Raw genomic sequence first — 26,884 nt, forward strand, 5'->3', positions numbered from 1 at the left:
CAAAGCATCGCTTATTAGTATTCAGTTTGCATTTCCAGGCAGAGCCACCAGCCTGTCAAACACAGACCCTCAGTGCACCAGCCCATTAAACACAGACCCTCAGTGCACCAGCCCATTAAACACAGACCCTCAGTGCACCAGCCCATTAAACACAAACCCTCAGTGCACCAGCCCATTAAACACAGACCCTCAGTGCACCAGCCCATTAAACACAGACCCTCAGTGCACCAGCCTGTCAAACACAGACCCTCAGTGCACCAGCCCATTAAACACAGACCCTCAGTGCACCAGCCCATTAAACACAGATCCTCAGTGCACCAGCCTGTCAAACACAGACCCTCAGTGCACCAGCCCATTAAACACAGACCCTCAGTGCACCAGCCCATTAAACACAGACCCTCAGTGCACCAGCCTGTCAAACACAGACCCTCAGTGCAGCAGCCCATTAAACACAGACCCTCAGTGCACCAGCCTGTCAAACACAGACCCTCAGTGCACCAGCCCATTAAACACAGACCCTCAGTGCACCAGCCCATTAAACACAGATCCTCAGTGCACCAGCCTGTCAAACACAGACCCTCAGTGCACCAGCCCATTAAACACAGACCCTCAGTGCACCAGCCCATTAAACACAGACCCTCAGTGCACCAGCCTGTCAAACAGACCCTCAGTGCACCAGCCCATTAAACACAGACCCTCAGTGCACCAGCCCATTAAACACAGATCCTCAGTGCACCAGCCTGTCAAACACAGACCCTCAGTGCACCAGCCTGTCAAACACAGACCCTCAGTGCACCAGCCCATTAAACACAGACCCTCAGCACACCAGCCCATTAAACACAGACCCTCAGTACACCAGCCTGTCAAACACAGACCCTCAGTGCACCAGCCCATTAAACACAGACCCTCAGTGCACCAGCCCATTAAACACAGACCCTCAGTGCACCAGCCCATTAAACACAGACCCTCAGTGCACCAGCCCATTAAACACAGACCCTCAGTGCACCAGCCCATTAAACACAGACCCTCAGTGCACCAGCCCATTAAACACAGACCCTCAGTGCACCAGCCCATTAAACACAGACCCTCAGTGCACCAGCCTGTCAAACACATGCAGTGACTGAAATACTGTTCTAATACTCCACTCCAAGCCCACACCCCACACTTCTCAAATTTGTAGACCGTCTTCAACACACTGTCCTGACCAGACATCACCGCAGTTTCTCCAGCTTCAGCCAAGGAATTGGCCTGATCCATCCCGCTCCTATGTTCTCATCACAGTTCATGCGGAATGGGAGCTGTGACCTTGGAGCACAATTAGAGCCTTACCACAGAAAAATCCCATTATCACACCGTATTGAAAGACGGGGCTGTTACTTAGCAACCGCTGAGAGGATTTAATGCTCAATAAAGACCACCCAATGCTGAGATGGGAGCTCTTTCTGAAGTCAGGATTTAATTATTTCAGGACTAGCAGCACATTACTGGAATACTGCAAGTCCCATTCATGCCAAGTTATTAGAGCTTACTGTGGGTACAGGCACTATATTGAAAAGCTCTGGGAAACTGCACCTGCTTATCAACTGTACAACCTTCACAATCTCAGGCAAGATCCGTCTGCTGCATTCTGAACAAGTACAGTGCAACCAGTACATTGAAATGACAGCGTAAAGCATTTTACTCTGTATCTAACCCCATGCTGTACCTGTCCTGGGAGTGTTTGATGGGAGATTATAATCCAGCCCTGATGACAATTACCTCACCAGCACATGCTGCATTGTGATGAGATGTTGGGTGTGAAGGGAGTTGGACTCAGTATGCTATCTAATTGTGAACTTTGTTGTCTGTCGGAGGGTCAGTACTGAGGGAGCGCCACGCTGTCAGAGGGTCAGTACTGAGGGAGCGCCAAGCTGTCAGAGGGTCAGTACTGAGGGAGAGCCGCACTGTCAGAGGGTCAGTACTGAGGGAGTGCCGCGCTGTCAGAGGGTCAGTACTGAGGGAGAGCCGCACTGTCAGAGGGTCAGTACTGAGGGAGTGCCGCACTGTCGGAGGGTCAGTACTGAGGGGGTGCCACGCTGTCAGAAGGTCAGTACTGAGGGAGTGCTGCATTGTCAGAGGGTCAGCACTGAGGGGGAACCGCACTGTCGGAGGGTCAGTACTGAGGGGGCGCCACACTGTCGGAGGGTCAGCACTGAGGGGGTGCTGCACTGTCGGAGGGTCAGTACTGAGGGAGTGCCGCACTGTCGGGGGGCAGTACTGAGGGAGCGCCACACTGTCGGAGGGTCAGCACTGAGGGGGTGCTGCACTGTCGGAGGGTCAGTACTGAGGGAGTGCTGCACTGTCGGAGGGTCAGTACTGAGGGAGTGCTGCACTGTCGGAGGGTCAGTACTGAGGGAGTGCTGCACTGTTAGAGGGTCAGTGCTGAGGGAGTGCTACACTGTCGGGGGGCAGTACTGAGGGAGTGCTGCACTGTCGGAGGGTCAGTACTGAGGGAGTGCTGCACTGTCGGAGGGTCAGTACTGAGGGGGTGCCACGCTGTCAGAAGGTCAGTACTGAGGGAGTGCTGCATTGTCAGAGGGTCAGCACTGAGGGGGCACCGCACTGTCGGAGGGTCAGTACTGAGGGGGTGCTGCACTGTCGGAGGGTCAGTACTGAGGGAGTGCCGCACTGTCGGGGGGCAGTACTGAGGGAGCGCCACACTGTCGGAGGGTCAGCACTGAGGGGGTGCTGCACTGTCGGAGGGTCAGTACTGAGGGAGTGCTGCACTGTCGGAGGGTCAGTACTGAGGGAGTGCTGCACTGTCGGAGGGTCAGTACTGAGGGAGTGCTGCACTGTCAGAGGGTCAGTACTGAGGGAGTGCTGCACTGTCAGAGGGTCAGTACTGAGGGAGTGCTGCACTGTCGGAGGGTCAGTACTGAGGGAGTGCTGCACTGTCGGAGGGTCAGTACTGAGGGAGTGCTGCACTGTCGGAGGGTCAGTACTGAGGGAGTGCTGTGCTATCGGAGGTGCCATCTTTCAGATGAGTTGTTAAATCGAGGCTCTTTCTGCTCTCTCAGGTAGATGTAAAAGATCTCATGACACTGCTTAAAGAGAGGGTGTCCTGGGGCCAATATTTATCCCTCAACCAACATCCCTAAACTAGATTAAGTGACCAATATGACATTGTTTTTTATGGGATCTTGCTGTGTGCAAATCAGCTGTCTGGTTTCCATCATTATAACAGGGTCTACACTTCATGTATTCTATTGGTGCTTTGTGACAGATTCAGATTGCAAAAGGTAATTTAGAAATGCAGGTTCTCTCTCTCGCTCCCACAACTCTTCCACCAGCTTCGCCACTCCCCTCACCACCATCCCACCACCTCCCCTTACCCTGCCACCCCCACCACCCACCCCCACTTGCCACCCCGCGCCCCTCCCTCCCCCGCGCCCCTCCCTCCCCCCCGCTATCCCTGTTCCAATGCAGCTGCAGCCAGGGAATAATCTCCAGTGGTTGGAGAATTGGTGGGGAACAGAGTGAAATGGATATCACCACAATCCAATCACTTGGTGTTATTTTCCCAAAGTTAATCTTTGCTGAGCTTTCACCTGGTGAAGCTTTAAGGTGACCAATCGCATTTCAGATCAAAATAGGGGCACAGGCTACAAGGAGAAAGAGACAATGGTAAATCTCTTGGTTCAGTCATGGTGACAGCTCCTTGGGAGAGTCCATTAAAGTTAGAGAGACTAGAGTGTAGATTCACCAAGATAATGCCAACAATCGGAAGCTATAATTGAGGAAAGGGGGAAACACTGGAACTGTTTCCATGGCAGCAGGGATTTATTACAGGTGTTTACAATTGCAAAGACTTTTGATTCAATGAAGCAGAAAAAAGATCATTTCCTCTGATTTGGGAGTAAGTACTTGAGGAATCAACAAACTCAAATTGTCACAGAGTGAGGGGAAAGGTTCAAATAAATCTCTGTCCATAAAGAGAGATTTTGGAAATGGTTTATCGCCAGGAGAGGCTCAGAGACCACGGCATCTTTTAAACCAAAAAATAAATAACGGTCAAAGAAGGAGCAGAATCAAAGCTCCATAGGGCAGCCAGAGTACACAAGTTTGTGATTGAAATAGGGCCATGGGGAGAGTGGGATTAGTTTGGGTTTGATACAGGGTGTAGGAAAGAGCAAGGGTCAGTGGGATTAGTTTTAGATGCACTAGTGAAGAACCCCTTTAGACACGATGCTATCTTCGATGGGGTACTTCAGAGCAGGCTGGGTGTGTTGTGGGGCAGCTCTCTATACCAAGTCTGGATCAGGAGTTAAGGAAGTCCTGGTCCTGTGATTTGTTGGCTAACCCCAAGAGTCCAGTTCCGTCTTTTAAGGGACATAACCCTTGATCTCTGCAGCAGCAGCTGCTGAGCCCCTGTTCACAATCCAACATCTCCAACTCGAGGTCACAGTTTCAAGCAAAACTCAGCAGTGGAGTCAGTTTTCATGTGCATGCTGACGGTGAGGGTGTGTACAGAATCACTACACTTCAGACCCTTCATTTCTGTAGAGAACATGTCCCAAATTTTACAGGAACAGAAGTAACTGGTGATCCTTGGACGCAGCAGGATCAGTCATCAGGTAAGAGAGAGTGACTGTAAATGAAAGGCTGCATCTTACTCATCACATCCTGTGACCCTGAACAGGACAGACTGACTCACTCTTCTCCAAACTCCACAGGAATGAGGAAATCAGAACACATTCAAAACCAGCCAGTCAGGAAGTTTTGAGATATCCAGCACCAAGGTGTTCATCCCACCCTCTCCACACAGCCAGGTACAAACACAGGTACCCGTATAACTCCTGGGACACCTGAGTCAGACACACCAGCCAGGCTGCCCTCCCTGTAAGGTCCATGAATCAGGAGAATCATGTGTCCAAGTAAAGAAGCCTTCCATTACAGAAATTACAGAGCCAGGGCGAGTCTGTTCCAGATTGACAAATACACACATCATCTATAGACTCTGCTCCATGTGAGGGTGGTAAAGGCTGCGCTCACAGTTAAATCTCTCACACTGGATATACAGCAGTGGACAAATTCCCTCATAAGGCACAAGAGCTTGCACAAACACAACAGGCTGAATGGCCTCCTTCTTCTGTGTTTTCTGGATCAATAAAGAGTATATCACTGCTCTGTTTGTTCCTCTGGTCTTTGAAAATCAACTTTCTCCTGCAACTTTCCAATTTCCAGCTTTAAATTTTCATAGAGTTTATTTCACTAACAAGTCATGACACAGAATCCCATGTTCAAATACCTCTTCAAGGCTAAAAATATCTTTGTTTCAATTCTCTTTGCAATTAGCTCATGTTTTGCCAAGTGTTTTTTAATTCCCCCAGTATTATACACTCCATTGACTAATAACTCAAGCAAGACTAACCAGCCAATTAAGACCAACTTATCTTCATCTCCTATTTTGAAAGTGGGGGATGGGGATGCAGAAACACATTCACCTCCGTCCTGTCTCCTAATGCAAGATTTGCAAACATATAGTCACCTTCATTTCTGTTCCTTTCATCTCTTTCCTTAGAGTCCCAAGAGACAAGCCATCAGGTCCGACAATTTGTTTACCTTAAGTCTGACTTGCACTTCAGTAAACTTCATAAAAGTACATTAAATTTCAGAGCACAGCAAGAGCCCATTGGTCCATGCTCCACGAGTCTCCTACTCTCAGCCCCTCATCATCTCATCCCATCATCATATCCTTCTATCCCTTCTGCCCTTGTGTTTAACCAGCTTCCTCTTAATTGCATCTGGTTTATTTGCCTCAACCGCTCCCTGTGGTAACGAGTTCCATATTCTAACTACTCTCTGGATAAAGAAGCTTCTCCTGAATTCCTTTGTGGGCTTATTAGTGACTATCTTATAGTTATGACCTTAGTTCTCAATTCCACCACAAGTGGAAACATCTTCCCTATGTCCAGCCCAGCAAATCCTGTCCCTCCATCAGGTCATCCCTCTATTTCTCGGTATAAGACAACTCCACAGCATTCTCTCTGTCGTTTCTTCACTATTACACACCTCACTCCTCCATCTCTTACAGATTCTACTCCTTCCCTAATGTACCATTAGAAAGCAGCTGGATTGTAATTCAGTGTTTTTTTTATTCATTTTCTGCCACACTCCCTCAGTCTCGGCCAGCTCCCGATATTTGTCCTGAATTTCAGTATTATCTCCCTCCAAGTATTAAGTACTTCAAATTTCAACATGATCTTTATTCACCCGACCTTCAATATCCTCCTTTTCCCTTACTGGAATAAACTGGATTTATAAACATTTCTTCCTCCAGTTCCTAATTTCTGATCTTTAGTTGTATCTACCAGCTCCATTTTCCTTTAATCCAGACAGCTCCTGTTTAATCTCACTCAAATTTGCTTTCCTTTCCAATCAAGAGACCTGTCCTTCACTTTTCTATTCTTACACTGAACCAAATTATACCGGTTCACTGCTTCCCAGACATCCCTCACTCTGCTTTATTACCCAGGCCCAGGTAGAGAATCAGCTGCTTCCTCCCTAGCTGGTAAAATATTTTACTGGAGAAAAGAATTTTTGACATAATCCAAAACAACAGAGGCCCCAGCAGCCGAATTCTCCGGTGTTAGAAACACTGCAAACCGTGACAGGATATGTACACTAGTTACAGAATGGTTAATGGTTAAAGAAGGACACATTAAAGATGTGAATTTGACAAATGTGATCATTTACGAAGGGGCCAACTGGGTAGATAATGGGAATACAGTAAGTGTATTTCAGAAGATCCTTGAGAAGGTGTCTGTTAAGAGACAATTTTGGCTAATTGTAGAAATCACAAAGACAGTGTGACCAATAATTGGTTGCAGGATTGACAAACCACTGTAATGAGGAGAAATACTGGAACTAGTTTCACTCAAGGGCGGAAAGATGATAGATTTGGTTGAGGTTTTTGAAATCATGAAGAGTTCTGGTAAAGTGAATTCGGGAAGATCATCACCTCTGATTAGACAGCTTAAGGAAAGGGAGTCATCAATGCGTAATGGTTACTAAGTTTAGGAGAATCTCTTACAAAGAAAGCAGTTGGAACTTGGAATGTTCACCTACAGGAAGTAGCTGAGGTAGAGACCACATGCACATATGAAATAGGAGCAGGAGTAGGCCATTCAGCCCCTTGAGCCTGCTCTGCCATTCAATAAGACCATGGCTGATCTGTTTGTATTTCGAGTTCCACATTCCCATCTACTCCTGATAACCTTTGATCCCTTTGCCTAACAAGAATCTACCTACCTCTGCCTTAAAAGTATTCAGTGGCCCCGCCTCCACTGCCTTCTGAGGTAGAATTCCAAAGTCGCACAACCCTCTGAGAAAAAAATTCTCCTCATCTCTGTCCTAAAAGGGCGACCCCTAACTTTAAAACAGTGCCCCCTGGTTCTGGACTCACCCACAAGAGGAAACATCCTTCCAACATCCACCTTGTCAAAACTATTCAGGATCTTGTAAACTTCGATCAAGTCACCCCTCACTCTTTTAAACTCCAATGGAATCAAGCCTAGTCATAAGACAACCCACTCATTCCAGGTATCAATCTAGTAAACCTCCTCTGAACCGCCTCCAACACATTTACACCCTTCCTTAAATAAGGAGACCAAACTGCACACGGTATTTGAGATGTGGATTACATCCTTTGAGATGGGCTGGGATTGAATCAGGGCTCTGGGGAGAGAGCGGGGCAGTGGGTTTGGTTTGGAGTTGCTCCAAAAGAAATGCAGCAGAGATGCGACAGGCTGAGTGGCCTTTTTCTCTGCCGAAGCGTCTACAGTGCTATGGATTGGCCAGAGTTCTCTGCTGAATAATATTGTTTTTTCCTGTGAACATTAACAAACTGATGACAGCTCAAGGCCCGTAACACATTTCAGCAAAGGTGGGAGGGAAGATCAATCAGGAACCAATAGTAAGTGGTACCAAACTTGGGTCTCGGAATTCTGCAGATTGCTGGAGCAAGGGAATAATTAAGGGACGATGTATTTCTGTCGCTTTGAGGTCATGGGCATTGGATGTTGATTCCAACAAAGGGATTGGGAACCGAGAAGGTTTCTAGATCCAAGGGTGAGATTTCCAGAGGCTATTGTCCCAAGAACGCGTGCATGAATAGGATCAGACATAGATACAGTCAATTACCCACTGACACTTTCCATCCCTCCTCAAATGAGGAGGCTGCAAGGGTTGATGGGAGCAGAGGAGGGCACCTGATAGCCCAACTGGAGTTAGCAGAAAGGGAAAGAAGATGGATTTGATTTTGTGGGTGTAATATAGAAACATAGAAAATAGCAGCAGGAGTAGGTCATTCGGCCCTTTGAGCCTGCTCCACCATTCAATACGATCATGGCTGATCCTCTACCTCAACACCATACTCCTGTCCTTTCCCCCATACTCCTTGATGCCTTTAGAGTCTAGAAATTTATCTATTTCTTTCTTAAACATATTCAGTGACTTGGCCTCCACAGCATCTGTGGTAGAGAATTCCACAGGTTCACCACTCTCTAAGTAAAGAAGTTTCTCCTAATCTCAGCCCTAAATGGTCCACCCTGTATTCTGAAACTGTAACCCCTTGTTCTAGACCCCCCCCCCACTGGTAAGCCAGAGGGAACATCATCCCTGCATCCAGTCTGTCCAGCCCTGTCAGAATTTTATACATTTCAATCCAATTCCTTCCCATTCTTCTAAACTCCAGTAAATACAGGCCTGGTCAACCCAATCTCTCCTCATACGACAATCCTACCATCCCAGGAATCAGTCTGGTGAACCTTGGCTGCACTCCCTCTATGGTAAGTATATCCTCTCTTAATTAAGGAGACCAAAACTGAACACAATACTCCAGGTGTGGTCTCACCAAGGCCCTGTACAGCTGCAGTAAGACATCCTTGCTCCTGTACTCAAGTCCTCTCGCAATGAAGGCCAACATATCATTTACCTTCCTGACTGCTTGCTGCACCTGCATGCTTGTTTTCAGTGACTGGTGTACAAGGACACCCAGGTCCTTATATACATCAACATTTCCCAATCTATCACTATTTAAACAATACTCTGCCATTCTGTTGTTCCTTCCAAAGTGCATAACTTCACACTTATCCATGTTACACTGCATCTGCCATGTATTTGCCCACTCACTCAACCTGTCTAAATCACCTTGAAGCCTCTTAACATCCTCCTCATCACTCACATTCCCACAGGGTTTTGAGTCGTCAGCAAAATTGGAAATTTTACATTTGGTTCCTTCATCCAAATCATTGATATGTATTGTGAACAGTTGGGGCCCAGGCACTGATCCCTGAGGTACCCCACTAGTCACCACTCTGAAAAAGACCCATTTATTCCTACTCTGTTTCCTGTCTCCTAACCAATTCTCAATCCATGCCAATAGATTACTCCCAATCCCATGTGCTTTAATTTTACACACTAACCTCTTATGTGGGACTTTATCAAAAGCTTTTTGAAAATCCAAATACACCGCATCCACTGGTTCTCCATTATCTATTCTGTTAGTTACATCCTCACAAAACTCTAGTAGTTTTGTCAAACATGACTTAAATTTCATAAATCCATGTTGACTTTTTGTAATCCCGTTGATCTTTTCTAAGTGTCCTGTTATCACATCCTTTATAATAGACTCTAGCATTTTCCCTACTACTAATGTTAGGTTAACTCTCTGCAATTCCCTGTTTTCTCCCTCTCTTTTTTTAAAATAGTGGGGTTAAATTTGCCACCTCCAATCTGCTGGGACTGTTCCAGAATTTACAGAAGTTTGGAAGATGACAACCAACACATCCACTATTTCCATGGCCACCTCCTTTAGTAACTGAATATCAATCTAGTGCATTGAGGGACAATATAAACATCAGCCAACATGTAAATCAGCTAAAACTGCAGGGCCTTAACATGCAATGTGACAGCTGCAAAAACCACAGATTAGACTGCAGAGCATGGCCACTTCCTCCGAACTCAGCACAATGCTTTTACTTTCTCAAGCATTTCTGGCTGCTCTCTCACATTCTCCTTCCTAAACCTAAGGTCATCCAAAGCTCTTCTGCCCATGTCTTAACATGCACCAAGTTCCATTCTCCTATCACCCCTGCACTCACTGAACTACATTGGCTCCCGGTCAAACAACATGTTCATTTAAAAATTCTCATTCCAGTTTTCAAATCCCCCCAGTGGTGTTACCCCTCCTTATCTCTAATCTCCCAAACACCACAACCCTCAGATATCTGCGCTCGCCTAATCCTGGCCGATTGGGCTTCACCAATGGTGCCTTTAGCTGACTGGAACCCCCCCCCCCACTTCATCTTTATTTCCCACAGAGCCTCTCGGATGTTGAATCAGGTGGTGGTGTGGAACTCAAGGTGAAAAGGACATTCTGCTGAACCATACCCTCCCAGGTCAACATTCATCACTAAACCAACATTACCAAAACAGACAATCAGGTCATTAATACATCATCTGCTGTTTGAGGCAGCTTGTGGATTGGCTGCGGTGTTTCCATATCAGTGACTACACCTCAAAAGTCTTTCACTGACTGTGAAACACTAAGTCCTGAGGTCACGTAAGGTTCTATATAAATTCAATACTTTCATTTCTTCCTCCTCCATTATCCGAGCCCTCTTCAGTATCTTCTGGTTAATCCTGTTTATCAACTTTCTCTGGTCACAGCAGGAGTATCGCACTGCAATCATGAATCTAAGGTCAAATCAGAGACCATAGGATGTCCTGTCTCAGCAAGAGAGAAATCTTGAAATCTAGGAAACCCACCAACCACTATTTAATCTCCCCTGCCCAGCTCCTGAGCATTCAGCTACCTCTGTTTGTGACAGCTGATATCACTACTCCACTATATAACTGTATCAGCCACCGTAAAAAGCCTCCTCTCTTGCTTTAGCTGTGTCGGCATCACAGACTAATATCCTTATTCCACCGATATCTCTATGGGTAGTGCCAGCTAAACCAGCCATGACCTGCTGAAATGGCAGTCCTGATAGAAGTTTATAAATGGAAATAACCTAAAGAAAGGTCTTGAAAATTTCCAGTGATGGTGCTGTGACTATTCACTTTGGCAGCTTGTTCCATTATGGCATTGTCCTTGGGAAGAAAGATTGTTGAAGCACTGTCTTGGAAACAAACGGTCTTTGTAGTTTGTGTGGAAGGCTACCTGGTGATTAATCATTGCCGGGAGGCACCATGTATTTGTTTCTGTCAATTCCACCAGCTCATTCCATCTTTTACAGAACACAGTCACTCTATTCTTCTCCCTCCTTTTCTGTAGTGATTCCCATTCCAAATCTTTGATCCAAGATGTGACGCTGGTGTATTTCCCACACTGATTCCTGCAGAATCGTGCAGCATGTCTTTGGATCGCTTCAACACTATTTATATCTCTTGCTTTATAAGGATGCCACACAGCTTGTATACTCTACCCTTCTGTCCTCTCAGAGCTTGTATACTCTACCCTTCTGTCCTCTCACAGCTTGTATACTCTACCCTTCTGTCATCTCACAGCTTGTATACTCTACCCTTCTGTCCTCTCACAGCTTGTATACTCTACCCTTCTGTCCTCTCACAGCTTGTATACTCTACCCTTCTGTCTTCTCACAGCTTGTATACTCTACCCTTCTGTCTTCTCAGAGCTTGTATACTCTACCCTTCTGTCTTCTCAGAGCTTGTATACTCTACCCTTCTGTCCTCTCACAGCTTGTATACTCTACCCTTCTGTCCTCTCAGACCTTGTATACTCTACCCTTCTGTCCTCTCAGACCTTGTATACTCTACCCTTCTGTCCTCTCACAGCTTGTATACTCTACCCTTCTGTCCTCTCACAGCTTGTATACTCTACCCTTCTGTCTTCTCAGACCTTGTATACTCTACCCTTCTGTCCTCTCACAGCTTGTATACTCTACCCTTCTGTCCTCTCACAGCTTGTATACTCTACCCTTCTGTCTTCTCAGACCTTGTATACTCTACCCTTCTGTCCTCTCACAGCTTGTATACTCTACCCTTCTGTCCTCTCACAGCTTGTATACTCTACCCTTCTGTCCTCTCACAGCTTGTATACTCTACCCTTCTGTCCTCTCAGAGATGCTCAAAGGCAACCCTACCACCTAATTCTGGGCCTGTCACTCCCTGATCAAATCCTTACCCATTTGGTTTCTGTGCTGCCCACAATTAAGGTCATCCAAGAAAACCTAACACAACTGAACAGAGTCAGCTTTCGTATCCTCTCTGCAACCTTCCAATTAGGGGGAGCTGGTGGCTTCGTGCTCACGTCACTGGATTAATAATCCAAACCCCGGGCTAATACTCTGGAGACACAGCTTCACGGGTGGATGGTAATTCAATAACATCTGGAGTTGAAAGCTAGTCTCAACCATGAAACTATCATCAATTGTCATAAAAACCCATCTTGTTTAATAATGCCCTTTAGGGAAGGAAATCTGCCATCCTTACCCAGTCTGGCCTACATGTGACTCCAAACCCACAGCAATGTAATTGACTCTTAACTGCCCTCTGAAATTCAAGAACAATTCAGCATGGACAAATGCTGCTCCTGTCAGCCAAGCCTACATCCCATGAAGGAATAAATTTTAAAAAAAATTTGTCCTCAACTGTTTCACACTGATAACTCATCACTCAGATAGTCCCATCCCCATAACATCATCTCCTTCCTTTCTTATCTCAACATCACTGATGCTGAAACTCTCAGCTACTCACAAATCACACTGCATTCCATCACTCCCCACCCCACCCTACAATCCAACCCCCTGCCCTATGCCCCCATCACATGCTACATCCCCCAACTCATTACCCGAGCCTACACCCTTCCACTGCCACCTTCTGCCCCCAATCCCCACCCCGTGCTGCAATCCCTACCCTGTCAACCCACCCTACGCAATATTCAGGAAGGGTTTTCCATCCCATGCTGAATAGAACATTCACTCTGTATCAATGGCCACAGTTCCTTCACATCCTCAGCTCACATGGACCTCCTGCCCCCACACCAAGACCTCCCCCATTAACCCCACACTGAGACTTGCTTACCTCTGCACAGAGACCTCTTCAACTCTCTCCCCGCAACCCGCCCCTACCTCTTTACCCTGGCAATGTACATTACTGCACGGAGTACGGGCTGGAGGGGACAAGCACACAGCATCCTAGATAAGATGCACATGGAGTAGCCCTCGACTCCTCAAAGCCTTCACTTCACTGACTCTCAACAGGACCAACAAGGATCCAGAAACATCCTCACCCGACCCCCTCAACTTGCGAGAGCAATCACCACCTCCTGATGTCTGATCCATCAGGAGCTTCCTGAAATGCCGGCCTCAGTCTGAGATGAGATTTCCAGCCAGGCCAATTCTAAAACAAGAGCCACCGGATGCTCAGCAATCTCCAGCTCAGCAAGTCAGATCAAGCTCCAACGTTTCACACAGTCGTGTTTTCGACTCCCGGTGTACGCTGACCCCTCTGTCCCGAGAACTCTTCCTCTGCGCCCTATAGGCACACTCCATCCTGTTGACTCTTGACAACCTCCAAAGCAACAAATAAACTTCTGCAGGGCCTGGGACCAACATTTAGGCTGCGAATGAACATGAGAGAGTTGATGAAAGGCACTGGGATAAAATCTCAAAACCACTTCAACAACTGAAGGGCCAAATGGGCAACATCCTTGACCCCAACCCACGATCCCTGCCAAGCAAAAACATCCCCTCCTACACAAACTCTGATCCGGTTGCTGTATTCACAAATTCCAAACAGTAACGGGGGTGGGGGGGGGAATACAAGGACCATCACAATCTCTGGTAATCGCTAAGGATCCAAGTGAGGGTCTGGCAGAGGAAGCGTCACTCACAAATGCAGATGGCCACCAAGGTTTCTGCTCCCACCTCCTTAGGTTCTTGTGGGACAGGGTGAGGCAGCACCCGGAATGAAAATACATCAACAAATCTAGGTCTAACTTCTCTTATTCCCACTCCCCCAGAGGAAGAGAAAAGAGTTCCGGAGCAGGGATCTTCCTCCCCCACCACTGACCGGTAACGACAATGACCCAAACTAACATGACCATTCAGTAACAGAACAATCACCACATCACACACCCTGAACCCAAATACACCCAGAGACCCAGGGACCAATGGCTTCAATTGTAATAATAGCAGAAAATGCTGGAAAAACTCAGCAGGTCTGGCAGCATTGTGGAGAGAGAAACAAAGTTAGCATTTCAAGTCCGTAAGACTCTTCTTCAAAGCTTTGAAGAGTCTGAAGAAGAGTCATATGGATGCGAAACGTTAACTCTGTTTCTCTTTCCACAGATGCTGTCAGACCTGCTGAGCTTTTCCAGCATTTTCTGCTTTTATTTCAGATTTCCAGTATCCGCAGTATTTTGCTTTCACCAATGGCTTCAACCCTCAAACCCAGCAGCTCCCAGGACAGGAACCAAACCTAAAAACTTTAATGTTCATTATTATCTCCCCCAGCGTGCTGCAAACAAACTCTTATCATAAAGACAACAAAATGAAAACAAAAATCAATAAAAAAAGGAAAGCAAATACATTAAAATGACTATTTCTAATCTAGACTATGATATCCAAAAGTAAACAGGAAGTTGCAAAGCCTGGCACTGTCATCAGTCCCGATACCTGTGAGGTGGGCAACTGATGGCAAAACTTGGCATTTCTTGAAAAATTCGTCTGTCTCCGGATCGACAACCAACAGCGAGGTCTCCACACCGCCCATCTTAATGGCGGTCACCACATCAGAGTGCTGCTTCCCTTCAACATTTTCACCATTAACCTGTAACACACACACATTCTGTCAGACTTCAGGTTAGACACAGAGAGCAGCAGAGACACACAAAGGAAGAGACAGAGACATAGAGACAAAAGGAGAACTAGCGGATAACCACAACAATACAGTTTTGTTGGGGACAGGTTTGTCACACTATAACACTGGGGTACAGTACTGGTGGGGACAGGTCTGTCACTGTATAAAACTGGGGTACAGTACTGGTGGGGACACGTCTGTCACTGTATAACACTGGGGTACAGTACTGGTGGGGACAGGTCTGTTACTGTATAACACTGGGGTACAGTACTGGTGGGGACAGGTCTGTCACTGTATAGCACTGGTGGGGACAGGCCTGTCACTGTATAACACTGGGGTACAGTACTGGTGGGGACAGGTCTGTCACTGTATAACACTGGGGTACATTACTGGTGTAGACAGGTCTGTCACTGTATAACACTAGGGTACAGTACTGGTGGGGACAGGTCTGTCACTGTATAACCCTGGGGTACAGTACTGGTGGGGACAGGTCTGCCACTGTATAACACTGGGGTACAGTACTGGTGGGGACAGGCCTGTCACTGTATAACACTGGGGTACAGTACTGGTGGGGACAGGTCTGTCACTGTATAACACTGGGGTACAGTACTGGTGTGGACAGGTCTGTCACTGTATAACACTGGGGTACAGTACTGGTGGGGCAGGTCTGTCACTGTATAACACTGGGGTACAGTACTGGTGGGGACAGGTCTGTCACTCTATAACACTGGGGCACCGTACTGGTGTGGACAGGTCTGTCACTGTATAACACTGGGGTACAGTACTGGTGGGGCAGGTCTGTCACTGTATAACACTGGGGTACAGTACTGGTGGGGACAGGTCTGTCACTCTATAACACTGGGGCACCGTACTGGTGTGGACAGGTCTGTCACTGTATAACACTGGGGTACAGTACTGGTGGAGACAGGTCTGTCACTCTATAACACTGGGGTACAGTACAGGTGGAGACCGGTCTGTCACTGTATAACACTGGGGTACATTACTGGTGGGGACAGGTCTGTCACTGTATAACACTGGGGTACAGTACTGGTGGGGGCAGGTCTGTCACTGTATAACACTGGGGTACAGTACTGGTGGGGGCAGGTCTGTCACTGTATAACACTGGGGTACAGTACTGGTGGGAACAAGTCTGTCACTGTATAACACTGGGGTACATTACTGGTGGGGACAGGTCTGTCACTGTATAACACTGGGGTACATTACTGGTGGGGACAGGTCTGTCACTGGTAATAGGATCAATCTGAACTTAATAAAAAACATCAGATTAGGCAGATGTTGATATACATTAATGACCTAGTCGCCTCATCACCCCTCAGCCTTCCCATGCAGCCCCTGTTAATTGCTATCTGAATCTGGACGTCACTGTATTGCAATGAGCACCATGGATAGACTTTGCTCTTGGTGGTGTTTTTGGTCAGATTATGTTAGCCACATAAAATATCAAGTGATGTAATATTGAGGAAATGAGTGTGTCCCAGGACTTGATTTGGTTATTGTTATGGTGCTTCCAGCATTCTCACCCACAGCGGAGTTCCAAATATTGTTCCCTCAGCACCACAAAGCATTGCCTGTTTTAGCAACATTTCACACTGCCAGAGCTACATCAACAGTAAACATCACTTCAGACACAGAGCTCCAATAAACTGAAATGATAACAGAAAAAGCTGCAAACACTCAGAAAAACAGGCAAATCTGAGCCTTGTGAATGCAAGTGGCAGTGACAACGGTGACAAAATTTTCCTTAAAATATTCAAAGGAGGAAGAGATACGATCACTGAGCAGTGAGCTCGGCATGGGTATTGCAGAGATTGCTGCGATCCATCATGAGGCACAGAATAAGCGAGCAATGGGAAAAGTACAAGCTGATTAGGGATCATCGATATGATTTTGTGAAAATAAACCAAGTTTAATCAACCCTAGAGTATTCTTTGCAGAATCTATTCTCAAAAGGCACTTCATAAAGTTGCAGACAAAAGATTAGTGAGGAAAATGGAATCAGGTGAAAATGGAAGGAATCTCTTGGCATTGGATGGGAAATTCAAGAGAGTTGGAATAAAAGGAACATTGTCAGGTTATCAGGAAGAAATTGATGGTTACCTGGTTTCTTCCAGTTTCAATTTATACAGAGAGAGTGACTCTCTTTAATATTCCCAATAAGTCTGATCTGGAAGGTGCACCAAACCTTGCACTAAAAAGCCGAAAACTGCACCGAGCAGGCGGTGGATTGACAATAGGACATGATGAGGTCAGTAATGCGTTCCAGGCATAAGAAAATGGAAATCAGAGCTGAGGGAGGAAAACTGGCTGTGACACCAGGAGCAGTCCCTGATTAATGGGGAAGGAGTCCAGAATTACTGAGAACATGGAATACATGGTGTCAGGAAATCATGGATACCAAGTAATTGTTAGAAGGATAACTGATTGGATAGGAGGGAAGGAATACAGAGAGGAGATACTGCATTGTGACTGAGAGAGAGAGAGAGAGAGAGAGAGAGAGAGAGAGAGAGAGAGAGAGAGAGAGAGAGAGAGAGAGAGCAGGTTGGAGAGACTTCCTCCAGTCCATGTTTCCAATCTCATGTCCGGCATTTCGTTGGTAGAGCTGCTGATCAATAATGAGATGTGAGGTGTGGCAGACTCCCAACCAATGGGATGCAGTTTGGGTAGAAGTTCTCATGTTTCCTGTTTCAAAGCAGGTCCGGAGGTGAAGAGCATCCTCTGGCTGCACTGACTGCAGAACATCACCAGAGCGTGAGCTCAGGTAAAGAGCCCTGCTCACAATGACACTAACCACCCTGACACTATCCAAAATAGTAGCCAGGCGAGCCAGCATATTGCTGTCTAAGGGGAAGACAAATACCCCGGGTCAGACCCTGACCGACAGTTATCAGGTAAGATTCAGCCACGGTTTGAAGGGGCAGCTGTGGGGAAAGAGTGGAACTAATTGGACATCTCATTCAAAATGTCCATCTGTGCTGCGAGGGGCCCATCCCAATCACTATTTACTGACCCCTACTGGGAAGAAAAGATAAGGACAGGGTCAGGCTCTGGTGTGAGGCTTCCCAGAGTCAAATATTCCACTAACTGTCCCCACCCAATGCCCACCCCATGACAGAGACACACAGAAAGAAAGAGTGCGCGAGAGGCAGAGCGAGGGGGGAGAGAGAGACAGGGAGAGGGGGGAGAGACAGACAGGGAGAGACAGAGAAAGAAACAGAGAGGGGGTGGAAGAGAGGCAGAGAGAGGAGGGAGAGAGAGCTGAGGGGAAAGAGGGGGGGAGACAGCGGGGGGGAAAGAGAGAAACAGAGAGAGAGAGAGAGAGAAAAAGAGAAAGCAGGAGAGAGAAAAAGAGAAAGAGAAAGAGAGAGGTAGACAGAGAGAGGGCGGGACAGAGACACCAATGCACCTTTGAAGTTACTTAAGCTAAATGATCCTGGACCCAATAGATTCAAATGAGCTGAACTTTCAAATTAAGTGTAAGGTACCTCAATGATGCGGTCCTGAGGCAGAAGTCCGGAACGTTCTGCGGGAGAATCAGGGTCCACGGCCCGGATATATTGGCCGACCTTTGACTTCTCACTGTGCAGGTTGAAGCCATAACCATTGGATCCTTTCTGCATATGACAGAGACGAGGGCGAAGCTCCTTCAGAGTATCAGAAACTTCCTGAAATCACAAGAGCAAATCTCATTACAGCCCGTGTACAGGGAATTAGGGGCCAAAGAACTCAACAACTGAGCAAGCAAAACACAACACACAAAAATCAAGTGTTTTCAACATCAGAATGGTGCATGCAGTAGAGATCTCTATTGCCAGCAAGGGATGTGGAGTGAAGATGGTAAAATAGAGTCGAGCAAGATCAGCCATGACCCAATCAAACAGCAGAGAAGGCCCAAGGGGCTGAGTAGTCTCATGCTCTTCCCACGTCAATAGGAGACCCTCAGTCCATGAGCTTCACTACAACTTCCCACATTAACAGTGACAACTGGAGGGAGTCATGTTGTTCATATCAACACGAGCTGCCCGAGAGCTACAGGGTCTGAACCACTGACAAGACAGGAATAACTGTGCATCATAAAATCCAGAGAGCAGGAGCGATGGAAAGTCAATGGAGATGGAGAGATGCCAGTTACCTCAAGCACACACTCACGACCACCGACAGCATTCCCTCAGTACTGACCCTCCAACAGTGCTGCACTCCCTCAGTTCTGCACTAGTGGCTCAGATGGATGATGCGCTCAAATCTCTGCAATGGAACTTGACCCATGGCTTTCAACTCATGGGATACCAGTGATTCCTAAGCCATGGCTGACATAGTGCAGCTCTCGTCCCTTTTCCTCATCTGCCGGGCTGTTGGGATCATGCTCCTCGCACAGGTACAGGTACAGACCACAGCAATCTGCATGTCAACTTTCCACATGCAGCTCCCATCATTCCACTGTGTTCCAGTACCTCACTCTTCAATAGAGTGGCCTCAAATGCTGAATGTTACTGAGAATGGGAAGATCAAGAACTTCCAGCACATCCTTCAGTTCTGTAAGGAATGTTCACTTCACAGCAAGATGGAGGCCACAACTGAGTACCTGTCCTGGGAGTGTTTGATGGGGACAGTGTAGAGGGAGCTTTACTCTGTATCTAACCCCATGCTGTACGTGTCCTGGGAGTGTTTGATGGGGACAGTGTAGAGGGAGCTTTACTCTGTATCTAACCCCGTGCTGTACCTGTCCTGGGAGTGTTTGATGGGGACAGTGTAGAGGGAGCTTTACTCTGTATCTAACCCCATGCTGTACGTGTCCTGGGAGTGTTTGATGGGGACAGTGTAGAGGGAGCTTTACTCTGTATCTAACCCCATGCTGTACCTGTCCTGGGAGTGTTTGATGGCGACAGTGTAGAGGGAGCTTTACTCTGTATCTAACTCCGTGCTGTACCTGTCCTGGGAGTGTTTGATGGGGACAGTGTAGAGGGAGCTTTACTCTGTATCTAACTCCGTGCTGTACCTGTCCTGGGAGTGTTTGATGGGGACAGTGTAGAGGGAGCTTTACTCTGTATCTAACCCCGTGCTGTACCTGTCCTGGGGGTATTTAATGGGGACGGTGAGGAGGGAGCTTTACTCTCTATCTAACCCTGTGCTGTACCTGTCTTGGGAGCGTTTGATGGGGACAGTGTAGAGGGAGATTTATTCTGTATCTAACCCCGTGCTGTACCTGTCCTGGGAGTGTTTGATGGAATAGCATAGAGGGAGATTTACTCTGTATCTAACCCCGTACTGTACCTGTCCTGGGAGTGTTTGATGGGGACAGTGTAGAGGAAGTTTTACTCTGTATCTAACCCCATGCCGTACCTGTCCTGGGAGTGTTTGATGGGGTGAGTGTAGAGGGAGCTTTACTCTGTATCTAACGCCGTGCTGTACCTGTCCTGGGAGTGTTTGATGGGGACAGTGTAGAGAGAGCTTTACTCTGTATCTAACCCCGTTCTGTACCTGTCCTGGGAGTGTTTGATGGGGACAGTGTAGAGGGAGTTTTACTCTGTATCTAACCCCGTACTGTACCTGTCCTGGGAGTGTTTGATGGGGACAGTGTAGAGGGAGTTTTACTCTGTATCTAACCCCGTACTGTACCTGTCCTGGGAGTGTTTGATGGGGACAGTGTAGAGGAAGTTTTACTCTGTATCTAACCCCGTGCTGTACCTGTCCTGGGTGTGTTTGATGGGGACAGTGTAGAGGGAGCTTTACTCTGTATCTAACAGCTTCTATATCACTGGCTGGCACTTAGGTCTAGTTTGTAACTACAGTCAATGATGGGGAATGCTATATACATATATAAAGCAAGCAACACTTGTAGCATTCCCTGGTGTAAACTGTCTTGTCGTAACCAACTGATCTTATTCAGCATATATTTCGATGTGGATTTAAGGCGGCAAATTCAACCGCACTTTGTTCCCAATGGTGATAGACATTCACTGATAGCCCAGTGAGCAAGAGCCAGGAATCCCACATTGAACCAAAAGGCTGAATTCAAATCATAGAATCACAGTACAAGAGGAGACCAATTGGCCCATCCAGCCATCCTGTCTCTTTTAAAGAGCTATCCAACTTGTCTCACTCCCTGCTCTTTCCCCATATCCCTACAAATGTTTCCTTTCAAGTATTCATCCAATTCCTTTTTGAAAGTTATTATTGAACTGCTCCCGCTGCCCGTTCAGTAGTGTATTCCAGATCACTGTTAGCAAAAGCTGACAGGGTTACACTTGGTTCAGTTGGAAGCCCAGATTGATTCCCCTCCCTTGGAGATGCTGAACCATCAACTGATACCGCACCCCCCTCCCCTAACCCATCATCCATCATCCATACACCTCATCAGGAAGAGCAGGCTCTTAGACAAGACAGAACTGGCTGTGGCTACTACATGATCAGCTAGCTAATTGGTTGAACTCGTATGAAAGCTAAGGGACAAATGCAGACAAGCCTACACCATTCTCATTGGATTGTGAGACCATCACCAGCGTTCAAACGCTATCACTCATTCTTCCTAACTCCACCTAACCGCTCAGTAGAATCTTTTAAAGACATTTTATAGCTTTAATAAAATTCCCTAATGGAAAATAATATACCTTCTGCTCCCAGTGGAAACAGTGACACACGTGCAGGAAGCAATTTAAGATGTTTATGTTCCTTGGTCTCTGAGGGAAGGACAGTGGCTGCTAAAGAATCAGATCGGCTCCATCTAGACAGAGTGTACAGCCACGTGGGAACCCTGCAGAAGCTACTTTTGTGCCTCTCAACCCAGACTCCAGCCCTAATGTTTCACACAATCAAGGAATTAATCCACGTTATGGAGACACAATACTCCAAAACCAGAATGGTTGTGTCTTGTGGTCCTAGCAAATGCCGTACTCACATTACAGTGTTTATTAATCTTAGAAAATAAATACAAAAGGACAGAAGAGAGACAACGTGTTTCTTCTGCTCCAAGAGTTGGACTACAGCTCGGTTGCCATCCAATAACTATGTGATGACCTTTGACCCGGAAGCAGTACAGTAAAGAAAATCTGTAATTTCTTTCAAATGTCTGTGGAATCTGTAATTGTTTTTAAGAGTATTTGAAAGGGACTTTTAAGAGTTTGCATCAATTGTAAAGGGGTCAATTGCAATTTTCTTGGATAAGAGAAAATACTGGTCCATGTGACCTGGTGACCCTTGACCTAGAAGCAATACCAACAAGAAGTTAAGAATGAAGCTACGTAGCTGGCCGATGTAAAGGAGAGCCACAAGCAGAGAAGCAGGCAGATGAAGGTGATCAGCACAAAGATACAGACACAAAGAGAAAGCAGACAGAAAAAGAAAGAGGAACATAGAATTCTTGTGAGGAGAAGAAGCAAATCACTCTCAGCAAGAGGTCAGATTTTCTGGTTGGCAGAAAAGGAGACAGGAGCTCTTGGAGGCACTGTGCGAGCTGGAAGATCTTTAGAAAAGATCTAAAATCTGGAAAAATGTGTGAATAGCTCAGAGATGACAAAGAGCTGGGTATTTTCCCAGAAGTGGCCAAACGGTAAACCAGGGTGTTATTGGTTGGTCAGTTGAAAGGGAAATCTAGAAAATGATACCATCAGGACTGTCGTGACCTGAGGGAGAGAATTGGAACAGACAAGAGGCCAACTGGCCTCTGCTAGGATTATATGACTTCATGTATGTTTATGAGCAACTCACCTGTGGTCAGATAGGACTCTTGACCTACGCTGCATGAATAAAGAACAGTATATTGTGGAACTGCAGCTAAGTAGTGCCAAGTATCTGTGAGGAGACATGTAGGTGCTTGTGTAAGACGTATCTTTGTTGCATCAACTATTTGAAATTAAGTTTACCTTTTTATTTGAAGTATCATTTGCCTGTTAATTCATGTTTAATTTGTGTTGGTTCTGATTCATGTTAAAAAACTGAAATAAGTGGAATTTTGTTGGTATTTTCTTCATTTGAGATCATTCAATAAATTTTGATTTCCCCACAGGGATCGAAACAACTGTCCGACACCACAGCTCATTATTGCTGCTTACTTGCACTGAGGTCCAGCCACCAGGGACAAAGACATCCCACACTCACAGAAAAGCTCTCATCCCATAAGACCATAAAACATAGGAGCAGAAGTAGGCCATTCAGCCCATTGAGTCTGCTCCGCCATTCAATGAGATCATGGCTTATCTGATAATCCTCACCCCCATTTTCCTGCCTTTTCTCCATAACCCTCGATTCCCTCCCTGATTAAAAATCTGTCTATCTCAGCCTTGAATATACCTAACGACCCAGCCTCTACAGCCCTCTACAGTAAAGAATTCCACAGATTCACTACCCTCAGAGAAGAAATTCCTCCTCATCTCTATTTTAAATGGACCCCTTACTCTGAGATTATGTCCTTTGATCCCAGAGTTTCCCACAAGGGGAAACAACCTCTCAGCATCTACCCTGTCAAGCTCCCTGAGAATCTTATATGTTTCAATAAGGGCGTCTCTCATTCTTCTAAACTCCAATGAGCACAGGCCCACATTCACCACCACAGAATCTCCGACACATACACAAACTCCATATCCCATGATTGGCATCAGGTTGAATTTGAAACGAAGATGATTTCAATCTTGCTGGCTTGTGTAACCAAAATACAGGAGCACACAGAAGATCAACAGTCACACCAACCACTTGGAGACTGACTGAATTCAATGCACAACTCCTGACAATATTGGAACTGACAGGAATTATACAAGATAATGCTGAGCTCAGAGAGGATAAGAGACAGATCTCCTTGGAGCAGGCATGAGGCGGAGAGTATGTGTTTTTCTCCTCAGTGCTGTTGACACAGGCTGAAATGCTAACCAAAGATCCAAGAATTCGCTGCATACTAAACATGGGGCCAGTACAAGGGTATCTCAGCAGACTAGGGGTGATGATGTTTCTCACAGATTGCAGAGATATGCCCACCAGCAAATGTCAAGTGTGGGCACTAGGATTAGGACACAATTTAGGTCACAGGCTTTCTTCTGTTGTCCTAATGAAATTAAACTAAAGCAAGCACCTGGAGCTTGGCAAAGGGAGAATCTTGGCTTTAGTTTAACAAGGGTTAGGACAAAACATTCCAAAGGGCAGTCAAGCTTAGCAACTCCTGAGGTACAACGATCACTGTGACATTCTGGCACAAACTACACGTTTCAAAAACATGTGCCTGCATCGGTACCAAGTAACCACCTGTCTGCTGAAGGGGCTAAATTTGAAGTAGAACCTGAGATATTATTTACTCTAGGAAACCCTGCTCAACAACACCAGGGAAACTGACCCAGCCCATAACATCATAGAACCTTACAGCACAAGAGGTGGCCATTCAGCCATTTGTGTCTGTACTCACTCTTTCAAAGAGCTAGCCAATAAATCCCACTGTCCTGCTCTCTCCCCGAAGCCCTGCAAATGTTTCCTTTTCAAGTATAGCTCAATTCCCTTATGAAAGTTGCTATTGAATCTGCTTCCACTACTCTTTCAGCTAGTGCATTCCAGAGCACAATTAACAGGGATTAACTTTGCACAACAATGGCCTGAGTCCCAAATCAGCCATGTTATCACTGTTAACTATCTAATGGTGGAAGACCCACAACCAAACTACCTACATCTTGCTACAAACCAGGAATTGACTTTATTAAGGCAGCTGGTGTGTGAAGCGACTGTTGAGCCAGAGTTAGGGTTTTATTCAGAGTTTAGTCCAGCAAACTGTGGCTTTGGAATCGGTTCATTAAGGACTTGTGCAGCTTCTGACCTTGATCAAGCAAACCGAGTTTTTTTCCTCATTACCAATTGTTAGAAAATATGTAGTTACCTAAATGTGTTTCTAATTTAAAAAGAATATCAGATATCTAAGAAGTTCCTTAGCGATAGACGTTCTAACAGCTAGAACTTGTAAAAAGTTTAATCACAAAAATACAAAATTCTCTCAAAACCTTGTCTGGATCAAAAGCCATAACAAGTTATGTCATGTTGCCAAGAAAAATGATACCACATGCTATCGTGTTAATGGCTTACATATTTCCCACTAGCCAATCACACGAGTCCCTTGCAGGTCTTGATGGTAATTAAATGGCTTTTGTTTTTTCAAAAACTTATATTGACATTGTACCTGTGAGAAAGTATCAATTAACCATTTCTTTGTACGAACTTTTAAAATGCTGTCGATATTATCAATGAAAAATGGCATTTGATTACTAGATAGATTAGAGAAGCTGGGACTGTTCCCGAAGAGAAGGCCGACAGTAAATTTGATAGAAGTATTCAAAATCATGAGGGGTCTGGAGAGAGTAGAGAAGGAGAAACTGTTTCCATTGGTGAAAAGATTGAGAACAAGAGGACCCAGGTTTAAGGTAACTGACAAAAGAAGCAATGACATCATAAGGAAAAACTTCTTTATGCAGCAAGTGTTTAGGGTCTGGAATTTTCTTCCCAAGAGTATGGTGGAGGCAGATTCAACTGTGGCTTTCAAAAGAGATTTGGATCATTATCTGAAGTGAAAAATTTGCAGGGCTACAGGGAAAGGGCAGGCAAGTGGCACGAGGTGAATTGCAGAGAGCTGGAACAAGCACAATGGGCTGATTGGTCTCGTCCTGTGATTTGGGGACTTCATGTACATTTATGAGCACTGGTACAAAGCTGCTGCATTAAAATCAAAAATCTGTCTCTATCTGGTTTTTCACTATTATTGGTATTTAAGTAACCGTGCTGTGGCTCTTATTACATTTTTGACTAAATTTTTAAAATGGCTCTTCTTGTTATTAAGGTGCAGACCCCTGGTCTATCTAACCCATGTCAAACACCTGCCCTGGGACTTCAGGCTGCAACCTGCTGGTTGATGCATCACATGATCTCCTGTCTTCAAACACATTGTCCAATCAGTCTCCCCACCCCCAATTCCAAATGATGGGCGATTAAAATTGGGGATGCAGAAGAGACCAGAATGAATATTTTTGTTACAAAGAATATGAAAACATTATTGTTTTTTTTAATGCCCCAATGATTTCTCTTGCTGGGTTTGATCATAATGGTGTGTAGGAGGTTCATCTTGCAGATGCCAAGAACACTGGCAATTCAGCTGGGACTGCATGTTCAGTATCCGAGATGTATTCTATTCTTAAATGCCACACGAAAAGCAAACATTTACTCAGCTTCTGCTGGATTAGCACAAGCGGTATTCAGCCTTATTTCAAGGTTAATATCTGAGTTACCAGTTAACACGCTGAAAGGAAAATGATTGTACATGGTGTGGCTGAGGTGCAGGAGAAAACGTCACGGGTTGGGGGGTTTCTGGAATTCACACAGGAAGATGTGGCCATTTGTCTAAGAGACACACACAGCCATACAATGAAACAGGAAATATACTGGGACTGAATGGTGGAAATGGGGTGTTGCTCTTGGCTGGACTGAGCTCTCCTAAGTGTCTTTGCCCATCCTTGTCTGGACTTTATCTAGACTGGAGGATAAGTGGAGCTCAGCTCAAATTCACACTGATCCCAGTCATTGGTGACTGCAGCATATTTGTAACTGAGGAGTAACTGGCATGGTTGTAACATTAACCAGTTACTCCTCACGTTACCTACACTACAACTAATGGAACAACAACCTATATTTATAAAGTACCTTTCTAATATAATGGAACTTCCCAAGGTGCTTTACAGAGGCATTATAAAACAAACTATGACACTGAGCCACATAAGGAGATACTAGCTCAGATGACCAAAAACTTGGTCAAAAAGAGGTGGGTTTCAAAAAGTATCTTAAAAGGTGGAAAGTGAGGTAGGGAGGCAGAGAAGGGTAAGGAGGGAATTCCAGAGCTTGTGGCCTCAGCAACTGAAGCACGGCTACCAATGGTGGAGCGATTAAAATTGGGGATGCAGAAGAGACCAGAATAAAATTCACTAGATTCAGAGTCAAGGCTGTCTGAAGTAGAGCAGACTGACAAATGGATTCTCAAGATTTTAAT

The 26,884-nt window shown here is 45.9% G+C and overlaps 1 protein-coding gene across 1 annotated transcript in view; it reads right to left on the reverse strand.

Moving 5' to 3' along the window:
* LOC121293846 (Na(+)/H(+) exchange regulatory cofactor NHE-RF1-like) overlaps positions 1-26,884 on the reverse strand; it is a 112,675-nt gene that overhangs the window by 18,515 nt on the left and 67,276 nt on the right. The window contains exons 2-3 of the mRNA XM_041217243.1: positions 18,372-18,551; positions 14,685-14,838 (exon numbers count right to left, since the gene is read on the reverse strand). Coding sequence (XP_041073177.1) covers positions 14,685-14,838; positions 18,372-18,551 — 334 coding nt within the window. The remainder of the gene's footprint in view (positions 1-14,684; positions 14,839-18,371; positions 18,552-26,884) is intronic.

This window comes from Carcharodon carcharias, chromosome 22, assembly GCF_017639515.1.
Source record: "Carcharodon carcharias isolate sCarCar2 chromosome 22, sCarCar2.pri, whole genome shotgun sequence".
NCBI lineage: Eukaryota > Metazoa > Chordata > Chondrichthyes > Lamniformes > Lamnidae > Carcharodon > Carcharodon carcharias.